The 25,686-nt window shown below is 46.5% G+C and overlaps 1 protein-coding gene across 1 annotated transcript in view; it reads left to right on the forward strand.

Moving 5' to 3' along the window:
• Positions 1-383: 383 nt before the first annotated feature.
• CACNA2D3 (calcium voltage-gated channel auxiliary subunit alpha2delta 3) overlaps positions 384-25,686 on the forward strand; it is a gene marked incomplete at both ends in the record, with an annotated part of 779,660 nt that continues 754,357 nt past the window's right edge. Inside the window, 2 exons of the mRNA XM_080926621.1 lie at positions 384-505; positions 1,182-1,263. Of these exons, the coding sequence (XP_080782747.1) occupies positions 384-505; positions 1,182-1,263 (204 nt within the window). The remainder of the gene's footprint in view (positions 506-1,181; positions 1,264-25,686) is intronic.

The raw sequence follows: 25,686 nt of genomic DNA on the forward strand, positions 1-25,686 counted from the left end.
AGAGGCGCGAGCCGTGGCGGCCAAGGACACTGGAGTTTGCGAGTCTCCGCCCGCGAAGCACCTCCCGCCCTCCCGCCGCGGCTCGCCGGACTCCCCGGGGCCGCCGAGGCGGGGCCGGGCAGCTGCCGCGGCAAGAGGCGCGTCTCGCTCCCTCCTCCCGCTCCTGCCTCCTCCCCAGTGCTCCCTCCCGCCTCCTCTCCGCCCTCCCCTCCCCCCCCCCGCCGCTCCTCCCTCCCCCCTGCTCCCCAAGTGAGCCCGGCGTGCGAGAGGCAGGAGGGGCGGCGCGCGGCAGAGCAGGCAGCCCAGCGCGCTCGCCCACCGCCCGCCCGGCGCAGCTCTCCGCGGCCGCTCCAGTCGCTGCCGCCGCCGCCGCCGCCGCCAGGATGGCCGGGCCAGGCTCGCTGTGCTGCGCGTCCCGGGGGGCCTCGGCGCTTCTAGCCACCGCGCTTCTCTACGCCGCGCTGGGGGACGTGGTGCGCTCCGAGCAGCAGATCCCGCTCTCCGTGTAAGTGCCTTGGTGCTGGGACTCCCGGGGAGGGGCGGCTAGCGCCCGAGAGAGAGTCGAGGCGCCCAAGTTTGGGAGCCTGCAGGTGCGGCTGGGCAGGACCCGCGGCGGGTGCGGGCCTCGCCTCTTGCACCTGCCTCCCAGCATCAGCACCCAGCGGCGGGAGACTAGGGTGGGACCTTCTCGCCCCTTCCCAGGGGCTGGGGAGTAGACCTGGAGAGGTTCACCCGAAGTGACAGCGCCAAGTTTCGAGCCTGTTTACCGACTGCAACTTCCGCGGGCTGTTTAATGGTCTCCTTTTCGGCTACCTTGCCATCCTACTTTTCCGGGAAGCAGGGGGGTGGGGAAGTTGGGGGGGATGGGTGGATTTTTTTCAAAGTAGTATTTGCCAGGTGATGCTCACTTTACGTGTTTAAGTAACCAGGCAATTGTTTCTATGAAAGCCCGAGCTGGGGAGACTTTACACCTTCTGAACTCCGTTGACCCCTGTCCCCATCCCGCGCAGAGTTCAGCACTCCGGTGCTGTTGGTTTGTGAGGGAGAGCTTTTTCCCCCCATCTTTCTTTCCTTTTCCTTTAATGTTCTATCGCCCCGTTCTTTCAGCCACAGCGGTGTGTGCGCCTGTGTGACGGTGACACTGTATTACATTTCTTCCCTCTGCTCCTTTCTCCCCATAGAGTGAAGCTGTGGGCCTCCGCTTTTGGTGGGGAGATAAAATCCATTGCTGCCAAGTACTCGGGTTCCCAGCTTCTGCAAAAGGTAAGGTTTCTGTGGTGACAGACAGCGATGATTCTTCTAGCACAGAAAATGGAGGCAGATTTAGTTTTTCCAAACAAACGTGAGCTCAGAGCTGCATCAGTTATCAGAGTAGTCTCTGATCTCCGTTCTTGGCATTGTACCGCGCAGTGACTTCTCCCTACCAACCGGTTATTTTTAGATGACACTTGATTCCAAACACAAAGAAAAGCAGGATACTCACTCGAACCGTCCTGGCTGGGGCTTGGAAACAGTGTGTTTGCATGGCTCTTCTCGCAGTTGTCCGGATTGCTGTCTCAGTGTGAGAGCAGATGCTTCTCTGGCTAAAAGATGCTAACTTCTTCCAAGGGGCAGAATCGGCGGCGTCTGTTCTCTGAGCTTCCACCTTGCAAGGAGTCATAGGGTTCAGTGTATTGGAGAGATACCAGAAGCATTGTTTGTCATCCCCTCAGCCTTACAATCCCATTACTCCCCAATCATCTAGACCCAGGGCCGGGGTGCATTACATCATTACAGATAAGGCGAATGGATGTGGTTATCTTTCCACTCAGCTGCACCGCCGGGTAATAAGCTAGGAGAGTGGTCCACAAACTTAAGAAATTGGTCTGCGTCCATATATTTCTGTAAAGTAATGAGAATGGAGAATTGATTATTAGGTGGTTATCAGAAGCTGCATCAATTTTAATTCAAACTGGTAGCATTATGCTTAAAATTACATCTTGAGATATACGGCCGGCCCTCTTTCTCCCCTTTAAAATAAAGGATGAGCTGGTGGTGGTGGGGGTGGAGATCAGAGCGGGTGAGAATTTTAAGTTGGTAAACGAACCAATTAATCCAGATACTCTCCTGACAGTAGAAAATAAGGATGGCTTTTAGGGGATAATTCTCGGAGAATGGGTATAATCAGCTTAAATTGTTAAGTTAACTTTTAAGCATTTTAAGATGCGTTTTTTGGGCCAATGTACCATATGTGTTGCGCATGCTGCCTGGTAACCAAGTCCATATTTTATTTATGGCATTCCGTTTCAGAAAGTAGCATTTCGGGGCATTATATGAAACTGTTTGCCACATGAAATTCAAATACTATAATAAAGCATCATTCAGTAATAAAATGGCAAGGTATGCTGGGGAAAAAAATGCCAGGCACTGAATCTTTGAAGCCAGAGAGAAGACTGTTCACCTTTAGACTGGGAAGAAGTTCTCTGAAATTTAGTCAGTTGATAAAACTTGACCTGCCTTAATGAAAGACAGTCATTTATGTACCTGCTACCCTCCACATTTATAGGAGTGGCCTTTCTCTCTGGTATCCTTTTGATCTGGTCCAGTCTTGCCTGTACTCTGGCTTTTTGCCTGCTTGTCAGATGTTTTATGTGACAAGCTCCGGACTGTGACACAGACTGTGTATTTTGCCCATGCTTTGAATTCTGAGATGCTCTGAGTGTGAGGATATTGTATAACTTTAAAGAAATATTTCTTATCTGCGGGTTGGAGTTGTAGCAGTTCCAAAAGGACCCCCTCTCTTTTTGGTCTTGGTTTTACTTAGATAGCTTCTAGTTCACATTTTTGGGGAGCACATGAAATATATTTGTCTTCTCTTGGAAGTTTGCGCGCGCGCGCGCGCGCGCGCGCACACACACACACACACACACACACACACACACACACACACACACACACACACATGTATGCTGCGCAAATCCCATTAGCCCTATTATTGGTTATTGTATAATAGTAAACTGGCAATGGCTAAGATGTTTCTCCTCGGCATAGTTCCTGATACTGAATTCACCAGCCTTGCTCTGCCCTTGTTGAATTTGCAGCCTGACAATTGTGTAATTATTCCCAGCTGTTTAGTGCTTTGTTGTCTTTCCTTGCTGCTGTCTGGCGTTTTGTAACTAATTTGAGGGGAGAAGGTAAATTTGGGCTTTTGGGTAGGGTCCAGGGTGGGTATCTGCTCTAGGACTGGGGTTTGTAATCTTTCACAACAGGGGTGGTGAAATACTGATGGCTTTGGGTTCCTTGTCAGATACTTTCCTGAGTGACTAGGAGGGTGGATAAGATGGTTTAGGAAGCGTTTTAAAGAAACCTTTGAGCCAAATGTGAATGCATTCTTTAATATGCTGAGGAACATTGGTTCAGAGTTTAGCAGTAATGAGAAGAGAGTGGAGATGCTCTGAGTGTTGGAGAGGAGGCAGCACTCAGAAAAGCAAGGGTATCCTCACCCCCCTGCTTATCTTCAAGTTTCTGGCCATCTTCATTAGGACTTAACTTCTTAAATCAAAACAGTACACATCTATGCACCACATCTCTGTGTCTTAACAATTGAGATGCTTTGAAAACGAGTTAAAAAATTCATTTGGAAAATGCATTAACACTGTGTTAAGCGAGTTCACAGGTGACAATACTGGGTTGCATAACAGACTATAATTTCATTGTGAGGTACATTCACATTTGATTCTCAGTTAAGAAAAAAAAACTATACCATGTGCTATGATATAGTTTTATGTATTTATGTAGTTTTCTAACTGGGGCTTCATGTCGTGAAGTAGCATGTTTGTTTTTAGAATGGAAGCCTTCCTTCCTTCCTTCCTTCTTCCTTCTTTCCTTTCTTCCTCTCTTCATTTCTCCTTTTCTCTTTTGATCTAGGACCTAAACGCTCCAAAGTAATTATTGTAACTATAAGTGAAATAAGAATTGGCCATCTACTTTGAGGTGTTTAGAGACTGGGAGATCTGCCATTTTGGCAACATGCTTTGTTAGGTAATGTGACTTGCAGTGAACTCTAAAGTAAACATGCATGGGTAACACAGTGGTTCACCACCCTACAGGGTCAGTGTCCTGTGTGGTGACCCAGTTCTCCCTACCGTAGCTTAGTCCTATAGGATCCTATCCTATGGTGGGTCTTCTATGCAGGCTTCCTCTCTTAGTTTTTTCTTCTTGCCTTAGTTGAACATGGGAATAGCAATCTATTCGTTTCCTTCTCAGCAGGCATTTATAAAGTATGGGGAGCCAGAGAATTTTTAAAGTTGTGTGTTTGGGCTGTGGGGAGGGTGGGAGTGACTCCTGAGCAGGTTTGGGGTTGTTAGATGCCCTCTGAAGCCGTGTGCCAGTGTGCCTGTCAGCTGCTTCCTTCACCGGCAGATACCGCAGGGCTTCCCATTCTCTTCAGCTTTTAATTAACTTCCTATTTGACATATCCATGCCAGTATTCAGCTGCCCAATCTTGCTTCATTTTCCCCAAAGAATGTGCTTTGTCTGGGTTCTTTCCAGGAGGGAGGAGTACTTTGGTCACCTCTCTGTCCTGGGATTCACTGAGAAGTCTTCTAATGGGTCTGAGGATCTGGCTGTTAGACACAAAGCCACCCATACCTTTAACATTTGCAATAAAAGTCACGAAATGGGCTTGATTTTCATCCCCTCCTCCGCAGGGACATTTCCTCTGAAGCTGAGTTTCTCATTTTGTTTTGACCTGCATACAGGGGATGGATGTCCCCGGGAATATTGGGTTCTAGTGATGTTTTCCAGAATTGAGACGGTGCACACAGGTAATATGTGCTTCTGCCGTAAACATCAGCAAAGAGTCCATGGCTTCCTTGGACAGCCCCTGTGGCACTCACTAGACCATTTGATTCTTGAAATGCACAAGCAGGCTTTTGTGCTATCAACTATTTATTGAGATGGCTCTAATACATAAACTTGATGTCTCTCTCCACAGGACAGAGCCAGCAAAGCAAAAGGCCGATCTCTTTAGCCATCTTTACAATTATGACTTTTCATCAATGCGGAAATCAATGGACTTTTTAAATAATTAACAAAGAAATTTGTGAATTGCAAATGGGGTGGTGGTGGTCTGTGCTGTGCTGTCCTGAGATCTCGAAGGAGGCTCTGCTCTTTCAGAATTAAGATAATTACCTGCCGTCCCCAAGGATACACAGCCTGTGTTGCCGAGGTACATTCGCTCCAGATGGGCAGACTTTCTTCTTTTATATTATCTTTTAAAGTCTTGACATTTCTGACATGACAGTTAGGTCTCCTTAGTTCTGACACCAGGATACATGTTTGATAGGTGTCTGAACTCTTAATGCCCACATGGCCCCTTGGTAAGTTCTTGTACAAACCTATGGTTGATTGTTTTTCTTTTCTTTTTTTTTTTTCCTGTCCCTTTCCTGAAGATTTCTTCTCTGTCAGAGATACCCTGCTTTCTCTCTTTTCCTAGGAACTATAGCAGCCTGTGCCTCTCAAAGAGATTTGTATATGCTTATCACAATTAAGGGGCTGGAGATATGAATAAAATTCTTGTTGGAGGTGAACTCCAGGTTTCCCAGGCGGCTGGGAGTTTTGATGCGTTAATAGTGTGATCTCTTTCTCTTATTAATTAATAAATGGCTGCAGCTGTTATGCCGCCAGTGTGATTTTTGGGAAGACACGTGAATATCAAATCGTCTACTGGTTATGAACCCTCTCAGGCATGGACAAGCATGATTAGTGTTTTCAGGTTTTGACGAAGATTTTCACCGTGTGGTAGGATCCACGAAAACATAAGAAGCCGTCACTCCTGTGTACTTAAGGCCTTGGCTCCAATTTCCTCTCTTCAGTTTGCAGCACCATATCCATGGGAGTGCAAATTTGGGACTTCAGACTCTGTTTTTGATTGATCTCCACTGGTCCATGGTGCTCCCACATAAGGCAGCCAATAAATGGCTAAGTGTGCTGAGCTTGCTAAAATGAGTGCACATCTCATGTGAGCAGGATCCTTTGTCTCAGGGTTGTCATTAATCCAGATTTGCCATCCTCGAAGCCAACAAATGGGCCTTTTCTTTATCCGAATGCACAAGGTCTGTCAGGGTCCCCCACCTCCTGTAGCAGCAGCATCAGAGAAAATGGCCCTGGAGCGGAGACTTCCAGGGTCTTTGAAGCATAGAATGTTAGTGGGTGTAAGTTGCTTAAGATGCTGTAATTTGACTTAGAGGTTTTGTTGTGTCTGAGACCATGGAAGAAATTAAATAGATGCCATAAAGTGTCAGTCTATGAATTAGCATATGAGAGGTCACTTTCTATTAACGCCATTTTCACATGAAGAGTTAATGGCCTATGTACCATTCACACAGAGAGGTTCCTGAAACCTGGCTCTGAAGACCCTGATGACCCTTCTTCTGTTCTGCTCAGTCCATTAACCAAAATGTGCCTTTTCTTTCAAGGAAAGGAGACAGGCAGTGAGGAAGAAGAGCGGCTACACTCCTCAGGTTCCCCTGAGTGCGTAGCCATCAGCGGACTCTCAAGTAAACTCACCGAGCCCTTGCAAAAACAGTGGTTCTTGCTCGGAGCCACCCTCAGTGCCTTGGGCAGCTGTGTAGCCGATGTGTTGTGGGATGCTCTGCACACCAAACCAGCAGAAATTTATTACACAAATAAACTTTGAAAAAAAAATATAGTGTTTCTAGAACATGACAAGTTTTTGTTTGCTTTGAGCAGCCCCTGTGAAAGGACTCATTGGGCCATTTAAAGGAGGCATTGCATTCTGTGATTTGTAATAAATGCATCTGTTAGATAGCTTCTCAGTTACCCAAGATCAGGATTGGGAAAACAAACAACTCAGAGACCAAATCATGTGTTCCAAAGATGTACTGGAAAGGAATGCAATCTCTCTCGACAAAGAATGGATGACCACAACTTTTCCTAAGGGAAAAAAGAGCTGTTGTGTAGGTAAATAATCCAGACTAGCAAGCTGAGAAGAGCCTTAAATGCTGGGAGTTCATACCACAAACCACTGGTTATGCGTTTTAGGGAGAGCAACTGCCAGCCCATATAGGGGGTTGTACCTGTCATTACCATCATAGCTACTGAGTTTGTGCCTGTGGGTATGTCTCTGCCAACCAGGTGGATGCTGCTCTTACAGAGTGCCTGATACTCCCCGTGGATGGAGAGGACCTCATCTTGGGTTGCTAGAAAGGCTCACCAAACAGAACAATCCAGAATTCTGGTATAGAATCTCTCTATACAGCTGGAATGTGAGGAACTGCTAAGAACAGGGACAGCTGTGTAATTTTCAGGGCCTGTTGGTTGGTCACAAAATGCAGAAAGCAGAGTGTTAAAGTGCTTAAACCAAGTCTGGGGGTCTACTGTTCCCTGGCTAAGCCTTCTGTGGGACAAGATGTCTTTGACTTGCTGGTTTTCCTCCTAGGCATCTCACCTTTGGTCTTATTTGTTATGAGATTTCCTTTGCCCATCCTTGCTCCATTGACGAGCTTGAAGCATTTGCAGAGATACTCATCCCTTAGAGATGGGCTCTTAAAAGAAAGGTTACTGGCCTAGGGGTTTTGTCTGCTTATCTTCTCTGTCATTTCCCGAGGAGCCCCGGGCAAGTCACTTAATCTAATAGTAGAAGCAGAGAGCATTAGTTCTGTAGTCTCTCTATATCAGGTCCTGCGATAATCACTTCAGGGTCATTCTATTAAATCCTTCCAACAAGTGGGATACAGCGGTACAGACCTATAATCCCAGCAACGGGGAGGCTGAAGCAAGAGAACTGTGGTTTGAGGCTAGTCAATGACCTATCTCAAAAACAACATCAGATCTGTCATTAAGCTAATAGGGCAGGGATTACTGTTTGGCCCATTTCACAGACCACTAACTGAGGCTTGCAAAAGTTAAGCACCCTCTTCAAATAGCCGAGCTAGGCTTCTGGAGTCTGCATCTCTGGCCACATACTTTATGTGATCTTTTGGAAACCCAAGTTGCTGTTTGGGAGAAAGTAATACCTGGATTTCTCTAGCACGGAGTTCTTGGGAGATGAGATGTGGTAACATCTGGAAATTACTTCAAAAATCATTAAGACCAGGATAATGGCTGAGAGGACGGTCTTAGAGTCATAAGAACTTAGATTTTTCGACTCTTATCTCCATTTTCTATCTGGGTCACCTTGTGGTTTAACATTTCAGAACCGGTACTGGTACCTTTAAATTGGAAAGGAGGCCAATGTGGTCCAAGAAATAAAATATGCAAAGCTCTTAGCACAGTGTTTAGCACATGAAAAGCCCCTTCCCCAGCCCCAATGCTTTGGTGGGAATTGTGGGTTGCACCATGCACACAAAGTTCTTCAGGTCATCCTTGCTGAACACGCTGGTACCTGGATTCCTAAATACCTGTGGATTTGGGGAGTGAATGCATGCATGGGTTGTTAGGAGCAAGGCGATCCACCTGGTAGCCGACAAGGTACGAGTGCCATAGGCCAGAGGGATGTGGCTATACAGTACAGTTCCTGTCTGGATGAGTTACATACATAATCTAGCTCCCTTCCTAGACAGGAGAAGGTGTTCCCTGGAGTGTATCAGCCATGATCTGCCTTGCTTCCTGGGCAGTGGGTCAGGCTGACAGAGTTCTGCTCTAGATAGATAGATGATAGATAGATAGATAGATAGATAGATAGATAGATAGATAGATAGATAGATGACTGATTCATAAGTCATAGGAAAACCCAATGCATCCAGACATTTACCTTGCTATAGTACGTGTGCCACAGCCAAAGTGGACACTTCTTAACTCTAGTGTCCCCTTGGACAACATGTCAGCATAGGTAACAGCAGAACACATCCTGTTAGAACACCGTTTCCTGCTGGCCTTTGGAAAGTTCAGACTTTCCCAGGGACTTCTTGAACAATGGTGTTGGAGACCAATAGGAGGTGGGGAGGGGTACAGAGAGGTGAAGCAGCTTGTGGGGATAGCCATCTGTCACCCCCCCGCAGGAAGCAAGGGCACCTGGTGTTCCTTGGCTCTTCCTGCTGTCCCTGTCCTCTCCAGCGATTGCTTGGCAGCCCTGCTGCTGTGTTTTGGCCTTGAGCATCTGCAATCCTGCTCTGTGTCCTTAAAGAGGTTGAATGAGCACCATTTGCCACCTCTCTCTGGGTACCAGTGCCTTGAAGTCTTGGAGGTGGGCTTTCCTATAGTAACCGAGAACCTTTTAAAACTGCTTATGTGCAAAGCTGTTGTGAGCAGCAGTAGACGTCAGCCATGAAAGAAAATCTCATTCATTTGGGTCAGTAGGCTGCAAGTGCTCAAGAGCCATTTGTTTTCGTGACTGTCACAGAATTGTAAAGTCTGACTGGCCCCTGGATTTCTGGAAATCTGCCAAGGTCATAATCGGCTCAGGTATCCAAGAATATGCCCACTGGAGTTGGCGAGGAAAAGAATGGGGGCTAGTTTGTTTCCTTTAGTGTTTGGTGTGAGCTGAACACTTCCCTGGTGCCCATTTGGATCCACACAGAGGCGACCTGCATTAGTTGCAGGTTTCAGGAGGTGAAACAGCTTGGGAACAGGGTCTTTTGATCTGCAGGGCTCTGCCTCTCCTTGTATTATTAGGTCTGCCTATATTGCCTATTTCACCTGAGCGTTACTGGAGTCAAATCTGTGGTGCTCTCAGAGGACAGGTAGAGCTTGTGGACCCGAACAATGATGGTCTAGCTGTTCATACTCCCTCAGACCCCCAGTCTTCAGCAGGGGTAATAAAAACTGCTCTCCTGTCAAACTCATTGGTGATTGGGCCCCGTGATGAAGTCAAGCTGCCTTACCTTGCAGGGTGGATTTGTGCTGCACCACCAGATGTGAGTGAATGCCAACGGGCAGCAACAGAGCTGCTAAGATGATGGTTGGCAGGGGCAGCATGCATTTAGGTTGTTCTAGCACCACCTTAGTCTAAGAGAAAGAACAACCCTGTAAAGCTGCTGACCAAGTTCCTGTCTCAGCCATGACCTGAACACTTGACTCTTCTTCAAAACCCAGGCGGCATTTTTCCTTCCTGTTTTCACTGACGACTCAGGCCAGCCACTCATCTCCCTAAGTTTGTTCAGTACGGGTGACATATTTTCTTAAGACTTTGGGCTCATGTTTTCAAAAGATATGAAGGGAATAAGTGGCTTATGAAACCCTTAAATCTAGATCCAAATCTGGACCCACCCATGCTCTTAGCATAACTTTGAATTTCTGTCTTAATTTTTTTCCCCTATCACCACCTTTCCTTCTATCCCTTCCCACTCTTCCTTTTCAAAATAGCTTATGGTTTTTTGAGACGTGGTCTCACAACAGCCCAGGCTGGCCTAGAGTGTCTCTTTTCTCAACATCCTACGTGGTGGAATTATGGTGTGCCACCACACTGGTCTACTTCTTAATTTTCTGACAGCTCCTAATTCTTGGCTCTCAGGAGGAGACCAGGCATCTATATCTGGTTCTAGATTTCTAACATGGTGAACTAGGGACAGCTGAGGAGGTTTATTTTGTCTGTTCGCTTTTGCACTTGTTTTAGGGGTGAACTGTGCCACGTACCCACTGATCTGCTCAGCTCAGGCTTTGATTCACATATAAAACAGCACACATAGGGGTGGATGGTGTGGCTCAGTGGTTAAGCATGCTTGCAGAGAACTGGAGTTCAGTTCCCAGCACCCATGTTGGGTGTCTCATAGCTGCTCCAGCTCTAGGGGATCTCATGCCTGCTTCTTGCCTCCTTGGGCACTCACATGAATGTACTGATGCCACACCCACTATTACAGTTTACAAATAATGTAAGCATCTGTGACATCAGGCTCTGAGGGTGATGGGATTGTGTGACCCTCAGCAAGTGTGAAGATCAATATGTGACCTAAGAAACCCTTATTTTTTGGCTACTCTGTCATGTCAATGTCCTGTTTCCTTATTAGTGAAGAATGAGAGACAGGCTTGAAATTACTGTCCTTTTGGCCCCTCGGTGGTTACATTAAGGAAACGTGTCGTGCACATTAATGGACAGAGGCCTGGTGACACAGATACAATTAGTATGCATTCTTGGGAATCGATATTTTTGTTTTCTTGTCCAAACTCTCCCACTCTTGTCCGTCACATGGTAAAAGCGGGGGGCTGTGGAGTGGAAGGTCGTTCTTGCTGTGACATTGTCCAGCTGTTCTCTATACAAGGCACACGTTGACTATGTAGGGCTAGTGTTTTGCTCCCTGTGCCTGTACCATCCACAGTGCCTTTCCCGTTGTATTTGTCGAAGCGGAGGTTGAAAAGCATCTAAAGAACAAGAGATGCGGGGAGGCTGTAAATCTATTGGATGTAGGTAGTTTTCAGCCCTGAGTCCTAGCACACAGCTCTGCACTACAACTACCATAGGTTTCCATCATTAGTGGACCGCCTATGGGAACAGTATGGGTGAGCCGTTACGCAGACAGCTCAATGGACATACACTTTTGGTTCCCTCAGAAATAAGTACCACTCATTTGGCTTCTGGGACAGCGATGCTGAAGTTTAAATATTTTATCTTAGCCCTAGCCTGGTTTGTCCCAGCGGGGACACTTGTCGTTCAGTTTTACACAAAAACCACACACTGATTCAGACAGAATAGCCCAACCCAACCACTAAAAGGCAACAAATCCAGGACTTTGGGTTTGCATATAGGTGTGTTTGATAGTCACTATTTTTTTTTCTAAAGGAAATTTGGTAATTAATTACCACCCCCTTCCAGTTTTGTTCCCAAGCTTAAGTATTACAGAACATTAAGAGTGCTGGTCACTCTGAAGGAAGACAAGTCTCTCTGCAGACTGTTCACAGCCCACTTACCTTTGGGAAATGACTGAGAGCAAGCGTTACCCAGCACAGGAGTTCCAGAGCTATGAAACCGTAGCTGGTTTTTCTACTCGAGGAGCAAGCTTTGCATGTTTTCTCTCTTTCTGAAGATGAATGCCTTAAGGCTGGTAGGAAATATAGAGAGACTTAGAAAGAAATCAGGGGATTAACTTAAAAAAATTGTTTTTAAGAGAAGGGATCAGTCTTGGGAACAGACATCTGTATAGAGCTGACAGTCTGAGCCAGCCATTGAGGTTGGGATCTAGATGGTACTGCTTTGGAGTCTCCATAAGTCAGTTGCTGAACCTCACTGTTCCTGTCTAGCAAATAGAATTAGAGGTATTAGCTTCTAGGGCAGAACTGAGAGGTCTTAGTAAGATGTGTGCAGGATGCTTGGAAATTAGGACTTCTGAGGAAGTGTTTGTAAATAGTGGACCATTGTAATGCTGTTTCTATCAGCATTACTACTCCTGACGCATAGCTTCCACACACCAGGTTCTGGCTGCTGAGAGAGCAGGTGATGGTGAGGCTTTCGGCACATTGTTTGCAGACCGTCACCAAGCTGCTCGCCATTGAACTCTACCAGGGATTCTTAGGCGGCAGCTTATGTGTAATTTGTACTGTTGTGTCCTATCTATTTAAACACGGTTTTCCTCCAGGTCTAAAATCATCTCTGCTAAAGACACACAAACAGAGACGGAAAATGAAGCTGTGTTCAACAGCTGTGCTCAGCAGCTAGGTTTTTTGGGCCTTGCTTATCGAGTGGGGTGGTGTCAGAGGGAAGCTTTGGGGTATTTCCTAGGGCCAGCCATAGGTCCCTTGCTTGGTCTTTGTATAGATCATAAAGGTTGCAGCTTCTTCCCAGCTGTGCTCACTTGTCTTGTTTCTTGTATAACAAGGACTTTAAAGGAGACAGGAAGGGAAGGAGAGGCAGGTGCTCAGATCTCTATCGTTCTGTAGTTCTTCCTTATGCAGTTGAATTTGGTAAACTTTCCCCTTGTGTATTCAGAGTGGTTTTGGGTAGTAAGTAGAATAACCTCTTGGACTCTGAGGCTCCGGGACCAGACAGATCTGGCTTTGAGATCTAGCTTGGTCCGTCTTACCTTTTCATTGATGGCATAGGTTCCATTTCTACACTGAGGTCATGGTAGGCTTAAGTACAGTGCCACACAATAGAGGTCACACAGAGCCGGGTACCTGGGGAGCATCTAGTCAGTTTGTCTTCCTTGGTTAATGGGTTACTAGCATTATGGCCCCATTATTTGTCCCTCTTTCCTGGATGTTTCCTGTGTTCATGTCTGGTTTTGTTTTTTCTTCATTTGTATGTTTTTCCTTTTCTCTCAATGAAGTCTCTTCCTCTTCTCCTCCTCTTCCTCTTCTTCCTCCTCCTTCTCTTCTTTCTGAACAATTGTCAGCCACCTTGAAGGCCATGGCCCTTTGAACCCCAGGGTCAGTTTCATTTTGTATGGAATGAGTCTGGCAAATTCTTCCATGCCCCTGGCAGGTCTGGAGATGTGTGATATTCAGAGGCCCCCTTATCTCCTGAGTCCTGATAGGCAGGGGACAGCGAGCAGGAATTTGATACCCTAGGACAGCCTTGCTCTTTCTGACCCGGTGAGGCTTCTCTTTTGGCACCTGGCACAGAACTGCCTATGGAATGGGACTCAGCATTTTTCTCATGGCGTGCATCAGTGTTCAGATAAACAAAGGAAGGAATAGCTTGTCCAGGCTCTTTCTTGTCCTTGCAAGCTAGTGATGCACAGAGTGGTGCTGGGCACTGGAGGAGGATGAAGGGCTTCTGCCCCTTTCCCCATTTACTGTCCAGTACCCATTTTCTGAGCACCAGTGTTAGGCTGCTGGATGCTGCAAAACCTGGGGGCTGATCTGGGAAGAGTATGTAGCTCTGAAACCCCGTGGGCAGACCCATAACCCCCTGAATGCCAGCAGGTACCAATGACCAGACAGCAGAGGCCACTGTCTCCACTTGCCTTAGCCAGATGACCCCCTCCTTGCCTCTGGGGGCATCCCTGCCCTTTTGCATCAGTACCCTTACTGCAGGGCGTCTCTTTTGGAAGCATGCAGCTGAGGGGTCCTAGTGCCTCTGCAGTGCGGGGCCTGGCAGCTGCTGCAGGAGCACCGCAGTGCCGGGCGGGTGCACGAGGAGCACCAAGCGAGACTGATGGCCCACAGCCGCGCCACCATCAACCTGGGGAGGCGACTCCGCAAAGGCAATTAGGAAGCTGCGGCAGCTAATTCCATAAAGTGCCCACATGCCACATTCCCAGTGACATTAGAGAGAAATGTGAATTCTAATTTCTCTCCCCTTCACCTTCACAGGGCAGCAAACTTCACCAGTGTTTCCTCCCCTGGGAGGCCCTTCCAGCTTCAACTTGTGTGCAGAGCATGACCCGGACTTCGCAAGGAGGGGTTCCCTTTAATCTGTGTGTTGTTTGTTTACGTGAGTGATGCTAGATTTCTGAGTTGCTTGTTGCGTGCTATCTGGAGGTATATCTCTGCAGCTTCCTATACCTGCAGACTGCACAGAACCGGGCTTACAGGTCACCCAGCCTGTACCCAGGCAGGGGCTGGTTTTAGCATCTTTCTGCAGGGAGGGATGCTTGGGAAGAAGAGTCTGGAGCTACTTTGGGCTATTTTTTATGGCATGTGCATTCTAATGTCCAGTTGTCTAGGATGGTTAAACTAGGTCCTGTCTACCAAGCATGAGCCCTCGCCTGACAACAGGGCCTTGAGGATATAAAGGGAAGGAGTGGCCCTGTATCTCATGGGTAGGCTTCTTGGGTGACATGAGGAGACAGTCCTGGGTCCTGCTGGGACCTTCCAAGCACCATAGTGGCCTTATGGAAACTCCCTTCGTTTGCATTTTGCCAAAGGAGACATTTGCAACCTCTGCTCAGTTAAGTCTCATGTAAGCCGGAATTTCACCTGGAGAGACTGTTCCTAGTGAATCTCTGGCAGCCACAGTGCTTTGTCTCACTGGGTTATCTGGAGAGTTTTTTTCATAGGTGAGGGTGGGAGGGAGCGTTGTCTTTCAAATGTTTACTCAAAGCTCACAACCCATCTTGAAACCCAAGGCCTTCACCTTCTCCTTGCCTTCAATACAAGTCCAGATTAGATAGACTACTATGACCTGGGGCAGATCTGTAGCTTTGTTCTGAGGTTCACATTCATGCATCTGCTTTTGGTGAGATGCTGTAAATGTTTTATTCCTTCCTGCTTCCATACTCATTCATTGATGAGAGGTGCAGAGCCTGGGACAGGGTGCCAGGATTTCTCTGCTGCTCTGCTCACCTCTCTAGTCTTCACCCCAAATGTTTCAGTGACAGTGTCCCGCTTACATCCCCCAAATGCATCCGACTGTGTCACATCTCCATCGCTGTGTCTATGCCATTGCTCACCCCACTTCTGACCTTGCTCCCCCTGTCTGGCTACTCAGTTCCATCTTGTAGGGTCTGGGTTAACATGACACATGTCACATAGGGATCTGGTTAAAACCCACTGTTTCCAGGTCGGACACTAAGAAGTTCTGATTCAGTGAACATGGTCAGAGCCCAGGGATCTGCACGAAGCTCTGTCTCAGGGTTTTGGTGGTCCTTAGCCCATGCTTTGAGAAATGCTATGTCTATTTGGTTCAGGGAAGGCTTCTGGCCTCCTCTAAGGGGAAGTCCTTCTCATCCTTTCTGGCCTGTGTACCTTGGTTTGCTGATATGTCTCTCTGTGTAGAGTCTGTGCTGGGCCAGAGGCTATGGGAACTCTGTTCCAGAACCAGGAAGAAACTCCAACCTGGCATGCATCTGTCCTTCCTCAGAACGGATAGCCCAAATGGAGGCTTCCTCGGCAGTAGAAACGTAGACTTTGAAACAAGCCAGGCATTTCATCTTGGAAGTTTGAAGGCAGCCAGGTGCGCGGCCGATTGTTGAAGCAGTTTATTTAGAAATCACTGAGTGCCGGTGAAGTAGCCACTCTCCAATTTGTGAGATGGAGAGAAATTGGTTGACCTATCACGGATGGCATTTCTTCTTCCCAAATAGGTTGCGGGGACCTGTGGTTTCCAGCCCTTTAGCAGAAAATTGTTTGGTGAGCACCAGTAGGAAAGGTGCCATCTGCTTTCAATAAAAGGTCTCTCCTCTTCCTTGTGCAAGGATTGCTCTCCCAGGGTCCTGATGGGTACAGAACTGTGTGTTTTCCTGAGGCAGTGCCTTTCAAACTTTTAAAGCAAACCGTGTGCACAGTAAGTCATGTGCACTGCATTGCTTCTTACACAGCCTCAGAGGTGAAACTCATTTTCCCAATCATTGCTTATTCTTATTCTCTGGGATGCAATTTGCTATTAATTATCATAACCACCACCACCACCATCGAGATAGGATCTTTCGATATAGCCCAGACATAGCCCGAACTCTTGATCCAAGCCTTCTGGGTGTGGTGATGTGAGCCCTCACAACCATGCCTGATTGCAGTCTGGTGTTATGTTTTATGCTCTGTTGTGATTTTATTCTACTCACCTTATTTCTATTCTGATGTGTTACAGCATCCTACCCTTAATATGCTCTGATCATTTTGAAATGTTAGCTATGCCCAATAAATTGATTTCATGATTCGAGGTATACAAGAAGGTGCTCTAAGTGTTACCTGCAAATAACAGGCTAGCTCAGCTTGATTCTGGGATGAAAGCTGTGCTTCGTTCGGTAACAGCAGTAGCAGCAGCAGCATCTATAGGTAAATAGACAGTTACAGTGTTAACAGTCATTTTATCATCCAGATCGTCCCATGAGGTAGGTATGCTCATAATCATAGAAGAACTTAAGTTCAGGGTGATCATGTGACTACACAGGCTGGTAAAGCTGGTAAACCCTAACACTGATTTTTGAATGCAGGTCTATATGAATGATGAGGTCTCTGCAGATGGTCCCTGACCTACCACATTGTTCAACTCATAGTTTTTCAACCTTATGATGTTATTATGCATTCATCAGAAGCCACAGTAAAATCTTAATTCTCTTCTTGTCCTGGGCTAGAGATACGCAGTTTAACACTCTGTTGTTCTTGGACAGCCACGTGATCTTGAGGGTATATAGTTGGCACCCTGCTCTGGCATGAATAGCTTCTTAAACCATGGGTTGCAACTTCACACGAGCTCATGTAAATGAATGTGGAGGCTGAGAAAAATCTGCTAACAGTAAAAAAGATTGTGACCAAAAGCAAATTCAAAATCAAAATCAAACACTTAATTAACTGTAACTTGTTTCTGGGACTCTCCTGTGCTGTGTCTGTGACTTCATTGCATCCCTGGTTTCCAACACAATGTGAGTTTTCCCTGTCCAGGGGGCCATACCACACGGTACCCATGATTGCTGGGTAAAACACCTTTGGCTCCAGTCGGGATTATCTTACGTCATGATCCCCAGTGTTTTTGTTTGTTTGTTTGTTCCTTTTTGTTTTGTTTTTACTGTTCATACAAAGTTTTCTGCACCTAAAGAAGCTTAATGTAGTTTAATTAGGGAAAATAAGATTTTTAATGTTTTCTGACCACGGTACCCAAGTATGTAAGTATCAACACAGTACTTCTATTTCTTTGAGTTGTATTGTGCTAAAGTCTTTGATTCTTAAAATAACTGTCTGAGTTGTAGATGAGTTTCTAAAGGAAAGAAAATAGTTCTACAAATTTCTGGTTTGGAATTAGGGCAAAATTTCTAAAATAGCCCTAAATACATTTCAGTTGTTTTTAGACTATGTTTTTCTGTGATGTGGAGTTCATGATTATAAAATGAACAATTGATCAACTCTGGAGAATGAGCAAGATGCCCTGTGTCCTGCAATATCAAATATTATCTAACCAAGATTTAATTTTCAATGTAAACATAAACAAGTACACATTAAGTAAACTCACCATTTACTTAATTATATGTATGCCAAACAATTGTTTTAAAAAGAATTTTCATTATGATTTTTCTCCTCCAGGGAGTGTTTGATTTGTATACCTGGGAGGCCTTACTCAAGAGTGGACTGTTTCCGAGTCACACCATGTCATAGTGTTATGTATACTAAATATTTGCATCGTTTGGCAGGTTGCTTGGGTGCCATCCTAGCATATGTGAGAAGCACTTGTATTTTCAGCTGTGTTTGTTTGCATTTGCTTTTCTTGCTGCTATTGGTCACCTTTATGGGCTCCAAGTGTGACCATGGGGTTCTGCAGTGCGGTAGGCCCAGTCAGAGGCAGTTTGGAAATGAGTCTATGTAGAAACAATGAAGAGGACAGGAGGAAGACTGGAACAGTGGGCTTTGGGGAGTACAGACCGGACAAGCAGTCTTGAGAACATATAGAACGCTGTCTTCTTACATCCTCTGCACAGTGCTATGGTACCCGTGTTGGATTGGCTGCCACCTCCCAATGGTGCAGCACCATTGGGGTTTTTACTCTACCCATGGAGCAGTTAATCGCTTGCATATCTCCAGCATCAGCTGTTTTTCTGAAGTCAGGAACTATTCCCTTTCTTTCTCAGGGTGCCAGGACAAGGCCTCTTGACAAGCGATTAAAGGTGGAAACGGTCCTTTCAGTAAGCCTAACGAGAAGCTCCAGAACTGTGTCTCCTCTTCATGCTGCATGTGAGGAAACCTGGCCAAGATCTTGAAGCTAGACAGGGGAAGGTCTGTTGGATGGATCCATCCCAGATGCACATTTGATCTCTATGGTCACATTTGTTTCAGTTAACCTTATCACCTACCCCTTCCTGAGAATTCTTGCCACTCAGATACGGGTTTCCCCTCCTTCCTTTTGGTTGTTTTGGCATGATGTTGCTAAATGAAACCTCCATATCGGAGAGTGCAGATGCCTGGTTCACAGATCTGAAATTGGTGCCTTTCCCTTGGTTCTGCACAGGAGAGAGCTTGAAAGTCCTTCCAGGCCGAGTGCTTTGGCTCCAGAGGGCAGGAGATCAGACCTCATTTGTTTCCCGGTCTTCTCTTCAGTGGGTAGGGATCCTTCTTCATTTCATGTGGTCCAAGCACCCACTCCTTCTACCAGCATCATCGGCCTCTGCCCTGTCCACACCTGGTGTCTGCAGGAGGATGGAAATGTGGAGCTGCCGCTGGTTCTCCCCAGCTTTGTAGGCTGGTAGCAGACTCATCAGACAGGACTTAGCTGAATGGCCAAGAGAGGATTAAAACAGCTCCAGGATGAAGGGAAACAGAAGCGATCCTCAATTTTAGTTAAAAAAAAATTCTGTGCTTCTGCTAACATTCTCCCCCCACCCACCAAGATTCCTTGTGCCGTAGCCTCTCCGAGTTGTGTATGAGAATGGAGTCATCGCTCAATGTAAAAGGCAGGAATAAAGGGACTAAAATATTTGACATATGGTGAAGTTTTGTGATATTTTAGACAGTGAGTAAATTGGTATTTATGTAACCTGGTATATTCATTTCTCCCGAACCATCTTTCCTTGAATGTGGACTTAATAACACGCTTGACTAAATGACATTAATTGCTTTAAACTGCCAAATTAAAAACAAATCTAGTCTAGATTCAACAAGTGCGAGATATTCACAGCTCAGGCTAGAGATGGGCAGAGAGAGTGGTCCTCTTAGTGGTTCAGGAAGAGGACATGGGCCCCTGAAACAATGTCCCTGTGAGCTTTCTACCAACATTGGGGCAATGGACCGAAGAGCTTCATGAGGCTAGAAATGAGCTGGAAATGGTTCAAATCCTGCCTCTACATGTGGGCAGGACATAGCCTAGCACAGTTTCTTAGCTCTCTATTTTCTTCATCTTGAAATGATCTCTATCTAATTGAATCACTGTGAATATAAATTAGATCATGGAGATAGAATTTTTCTCAGTGTCTGGAAGTCTTAGGAAGCCAACAAAGAGCAGCAGCTGCCATCTCAACTTTTACTCTCTTTGAGTCGGTCACATATCCACTCTTATGGTCGGGGGGCATTGTTTTATCCTGGGCTCATCTCAAGGATGCCAGCTCTCCAGAACAGGGTCTTTGGCTTTAGCTTTGATAGCAGTCACTGTCTATAAATATTTGTAGAGGATGGATGAACTTTACAGGCCATGATCAATAAGATCATAAGAGAAAAGACAGGTTCACACCAGGTCTACCCTGTCCTCAACTGTGACTGCCAGTTACTGGGGGGGCGGGTCATTAGCTGAACCTCTAAGAAAAATGTCCTCTGTTGTGCTTCACAGAAGATCTCTCTCTCTCTCTCTCTCTCTCTCTCTCTCTCTCTCTCTCTCTCTCTCTCTCTCTCTCTCTCTCTCTGTGTGTATGTGTGTGCATGCTTAATATACATGTATGTGCTCATGCATGTGGACCCAAAGATGTGTCATATCAAATGACACTTCATGGTTGTTTAGAAACTAATTTGATCAGTTCTTTTCCTTAGTTAAAATACAATAAGCAGTCCATAGCTATCACAGGTCCGAGAAGTTCTCCCCAGGATGTGGGAAGGGGAAGGGAAAGCCTTTACCAAGTGTGTTGTCTGTGTGCGAGGGTGAGTTGAACTGCTTCAGCTATCCCTGTAGGATCACCATAGGATCACCGCATCCTTGTTGGCTGCAGGAGGAGGGGTGGGCTGGGGTAAGGAGAGACATCCCATTCCTTATAGAAGTCCTGGTACAGCATCAATTTGAGAGATGATGGCTATTAGACCTTTCCTTCTTGGGTAGCAGCTTTTAGTCCAGGATGTCAAAATATATCAATAACACATTCTTTCTCCACTTCCCATTTCATTTATAGGGAGAATGTGGAGGGCATCTCCAGAGGGGACTTTGTTGCACTGGACCATAGTTGGTCCTTGGCAAGAGCAAGAGAAGACAGTCTTTACTTGATAGCTCGTTCATTCATTTTTCATTCCACAAGAGTTTTTTTTTTTTTTTCAACCTGCCCCTCTGACTTAAGAATTATGCCTTGTAGGGACAGTTTAAGATAACACTCTCCAACCCTCATGGGCATTACAGTCTAGAGCAGGAATCAGGAATTTCTGAAATGACCAGACTAGTGCATACTGGTGCCTCTATGCTGCTATAGCAAGGCAAGTAGCATGTGACTAGAGGGCCAGCTCTGATCTGGAGTTGAAGGAGGCTTTGCCAACAAGATGGTATTTCATTGATGCTGGAGAGGAAAGTAGGAAGTAACATGGCAGAGATACTGGCCAGGAGGCCCTGCACTACTACTTTCTTCCCCATGATGGTCAGTCATGCCTTCAGGGACATACGTGGGCCATTTATCAGCCGTGCTTGAGCTCCAGGAACTCACTTGTTCAGTCCCTTCTTGGAATTCTCTCTTTCCTAGTCTTTTCTCCTTGGTCTTCTCTTCTTCCTACCATCCCAGTCTCTGGTCCTTGTAGCAGCCTTCTGATCTCTCAGTCTTCTCAGCCCAATGCCTGAGTTCAGGATCTGAGTTCCCACTCTACTAAAGGCTCTGCACGGGTGCTCCCCTCACCCTCTTCGCCTTTGCTTTTAGGGCATTACTCAGATCATCACAGTTGACCTTGGCATCTAGTTTGCTGTTTGGTGATGTTTAGGCTCTTCCCTGATCTCCCAAGCCCTTTGAGGCCCCTTTGCTGTTCCCATCTTCCCTGTGGCTCCCTAGCACAAAAGTTGACCATGAGGGAAACTGAAAATGCTTCTGACAACAACATACTGCTGTTTGTTGGATGTTTACCAAGAGCCAGGTCACATTTCAGATGCCCAATCTATAGTCACCCAACCTTTCTAACATATGTGACCAAGCTATTCCTCTTTACACATGGAGATAGCCAAGATGGTGCCTAGAACAAGGTTCTAGAACCATGCACATCTGGATTCAAGTATTGCTTAGCTTCTCACAGGCTGTACGAACTTAATCAAGGTATACAAAATGCTGTGGTTTCTTTTCCTGAGAGAAAAAAAATAAATCTATTCATTGGCACTGTTATTAGGATTAAATGAAGTCATATATGTCATGTTTAGCATAGACTTAAACAGGAAAGGCTCAGTTTTGGCAAGTGCTATTTAGTTTTCACTATTTATTCCAGCCTTGGAATGGTAGGGCTATGGGGATTTGGATGATTTCGAAACACTACCACTCATACAAATTATGCTTTCAAATAATCTATGGCTAGGTTGCATTTGCTTTCATTTCTTTTTTTTTAAAAACCGAGTTTAGAAAAAAGGATCTTAAGGCAGCTTTCTTCATTGTTATTACAACCTATAAGATCATCACAGTTAGGAATTTTTAGATTGGCTGGAACTGATTTTTAAAGACTAGCTTTAAAAAGATAAGCCATGATGTAATGGTTTGCTAGCAGAGAGCAAGCTGTCTCCCTCAGCTCCCCAATGCCCTCATTTTAGCAGTCAAATAAATTAAGGGTAACAGTAATAACAGGAATTAACAACAGCTAATTAAAATAAGGTAATTATGCCATGATGCCTAGACTCTAGAGTAAATGCAGATCTTTACAGATGTGAGTCTGAGCTGCACACAGCGGCTGGGACCAGGCTGCTGTACTAGCTTTGGGAAGAATGCCTGGACTTGGGCTTTTGCAGCCCAGAGGTTATCGAGCTACAAGCAGTTTGATGAGGACTTGCAAACAGGACGGCGAGGATGCTCCAAGGTTGAGGATGGCCCAGTTCCTTTAAGGAAATATACTCCGGCTACTGAATACCATTGGACTTTGCATGAAGGAAGTGGTATAGCTCCAGCTTTCTCAGTGCTGGGTTGGTTGAGAACATCAGGGCCTGGCTTTGTGTCCTGTGTTTCCATTTCCCTGGGGTGATCAAGGCTTAGGATTCTGGGCTTCTAAATGAGAATTCTGTAAATGGGAGATGGCTTTGCCCTTCTCTGTCCTTAAGGCCAGGCAGCATTGAGTGTGTGTCTGGGGTGAGCCTAGCGAAGCACTGACAGGCAGCTGTTGGATGGGAAGGACCCTGCTTCCTGCTGTGGAAGGGTCTCAGCACTGTTCACAGTTCTCAGCTCTCCCTCTGGGTGGAGGTTAGACCATCTTAATTTTCTTCTGCTTGGTCTAAGCTCACTAGCTCATCCCCACATTTAGAAGTCTCTGTCTATATTTCTAGAATTTCTATTATTGTTTATTAAAGTTGACATATCTTCTTGAGCCTTGGCCAGGAATGAGTTATTCTTCTTCCTAGACAGCCTGTAGTCTTGGTGCCTGCTTTTGCTTAACCAGAGGCATCAAAACCCACCCAGCAATTGTACCCCAGTGACTGCTTTGACAGCCCGGATCCCGAATATAACTGAACTACACATTTGTAGGTTTGCTTTTCACCGGTTTGTGTCCTCCGGTAGCTGTAGGTGACCTTGGCCTCCAGTGCTTGAGAATGAGGCCTGGGGCAGAGCCCAGTCTGGCACATCCAGAAGTGATGGATGAAGCTAAGCTTCCCTGGAATGGTTTCTCCACCTTTCCCGCTGCCATGAGAACTGGAGGTTAGTGGTGAGCTCTCTGTCCACACAGGGCCAGGAACAGGACTGCAGCATCTATGAGCAAGTCCCTCCTCCCTCATCCTTTCCTCCCCCATATCCCTCCTGGGTCCTTGGGAAGGTCAAGGCAGCTGGAGAAGTATTATCTTCAGTACATATTCCCATCCGGTGTCCTGACTTAGGAGCACAAGGAATCAGAGGCCCTTTCATGAGCAAGCACCAAGAGCCTCGGTCCTGTTCATGCATCCAGGTTTCTGGATCAGATTGCAACAGAATCTGCATCTTATTTTAATGCATGAGATGCTGCTTGCCCCTCTCTGCCTTGAAGGAGGCTAATGTGACGAGGAGGTGACAGGAGGGTTTTTTGTGAGCTGTGCATGGGGACCAAGACCTCCAGGCTCTGCAGGTCTGCTGTCTCTAAAGGTCAGGGGACCATTGCTCTGTGGAGGCAGCTCTCAGAAACCTTAGGATATGCCCAGCATCCTTGCCTTCCTGGAAGCTGAATGGGATGAGGGGGAAAATCATTCCCGGGACGTGAATGCCTTTCATATTCCATCCTGGGTCAAGCAGAGGGTATCCAGAGATCAGGTATCCAACTGTGCAAGAGCCTAATGGACCACGTTGGAGTCTGACCTCTTAGTTCTTCTTGGTGGCCCATGCCCACGCCTGGTTCAGCAAGACCGTGCCAGGGGTGCTACTATCCTGTCATGTCAATCTCTTCTGGTGGAGGGAATCATTCAGTGGAAGCAGTTTTTAGTCTGACAAGGAGACTTCCCCTTTCTCCCGCTGAGGAGAAATTAAGGATCCCAGTCTGTTTGCAGGGAGCTCCTTTGGAGTAGCCTTGGAGGCTTAGCTCCAGTTTCTCAGTACTGGGGATGCTTAACCTCTCCTCTGACCACCCTGGGGGGGGGCTGTTACTCATGGGCCCCCTCCTCTGGTTTCTGTCAGTAAGTATGTAAACTAAGGAAAACTGAAGAGTGTTCTCTGAGGAGAGCGGAGAGCCCTGCCTGGAGCTTAGGTTGTATCAACCAATCGTCAGCATGCAGCTCTCTGGGATCACCCTGCTTCCATCATGCCCGCCCCACAGACGGGGCAACTGCTGCCCACACTGTGCTCCTGGCTCCGAGTCCCGTCATCTTGGCTGTGAGCTCTGGAGAGGAGGTCGCAGTGGAAGAAAGAGCTTAATTAGCTTGAACCCGAAGTGAGAGACACGGTACTCATGGCAACAGCATTGGCTGGCCGAGCGTGTAATTACTCACTACAGTGTGGACTCACATGCCTTTTATTTCATTCTCCTAGGAAGAGGACCATGGGGTGGTGATTGGGGGTACTGGGCTTTTTCCTCTGGCTCTAAAAAAAAAAAAATCAGATTCATCTTGTACTCTAGACTCTGGGTAAGGGCATAGTATGAGACCCAAATGATAGGGATAGGGACCCACCAGAGGACATTCTCTGTGACAAATTTCTGCTGAGGGTGCAGTGAACACACTGCTTACCCCCTTTTGAAGCAACCAGAAGACATGTGGATGGACTGGTAGCAGTGGGCAGCTGGCATCACCCAGGGCTCTGGTGCTTTCTAAGTATGCACATCAGCACCTGTTTGGGAGCCTTGGGGCACACCCTGGAGAAGGAATACAAACCCAAGAGTCTCAGCAAAGGAGGTCAGCTGTCCTCCCAGCCCTTAAGACATCTCGAACCTGTTACCACCCTCTCGTTTTCCTTGATATTAATACTCAGTGGCTGCCATGTGCTTTTCTGGGGACAAGGAACATGTCCAGACCACATGGTCTTCATGAATGGCCCATGTTTAGGGACAGTCAGGAGGAGATGCTGGGGGATTCATTGGTGGAAACTCAGTGTCACCGACCCCCTGTTCCTACCTGTACTTTAAGCCCAGTGTTTTCCTGCTTGTCATTGCCAGTGTTTGTCACAGGGTGGCAGCAAGAGTCAGATCGGAACCTGTAGTTTGCTCTACCACAGCTGTAGACAGAGCTGGGATGGATACCCTGCCCCTCCTGGGAGCTGGTGTGGACATCCTAGCAATGCCACGGACAAAGCTCGGGATATGAATGCAGCCTTTCCTTCTCTGCATTGTAGGTTCAGAGAGGAGAGATGCTTCTCATTGGTGAATAATGTTAATTATAGATCCTGACTTCTAATTAGCCTTTTCTGCCAAACCTATCCATTTCTCAGAGAACTAATGCAAAAGTATCCAAACAAAGATGGAAAATAAATGTCAGAGAAAGGGCTAGAGAGTTTACAACCCCTAGTTTCCAGTGTATATATGCTCTACTAGCTTTGGCACTTGAACATATGGCTCTGCCCTTCAGTGCCTCGGTGTCTCCATCTGTGAAATGGGGAGATTGGTATCATCCTTGGCATAAAGCTATTGTCA

This window comes from Micromys minutus, assembly GCF_963924665.1.
Source record: "Micromys minutus genome assembly, chromosome: 12".
NCBI lineage: Eukaryota > Metazoa > Chordata > Mammalia > Rodentia > Muridae > Micromys > Micromys minutus.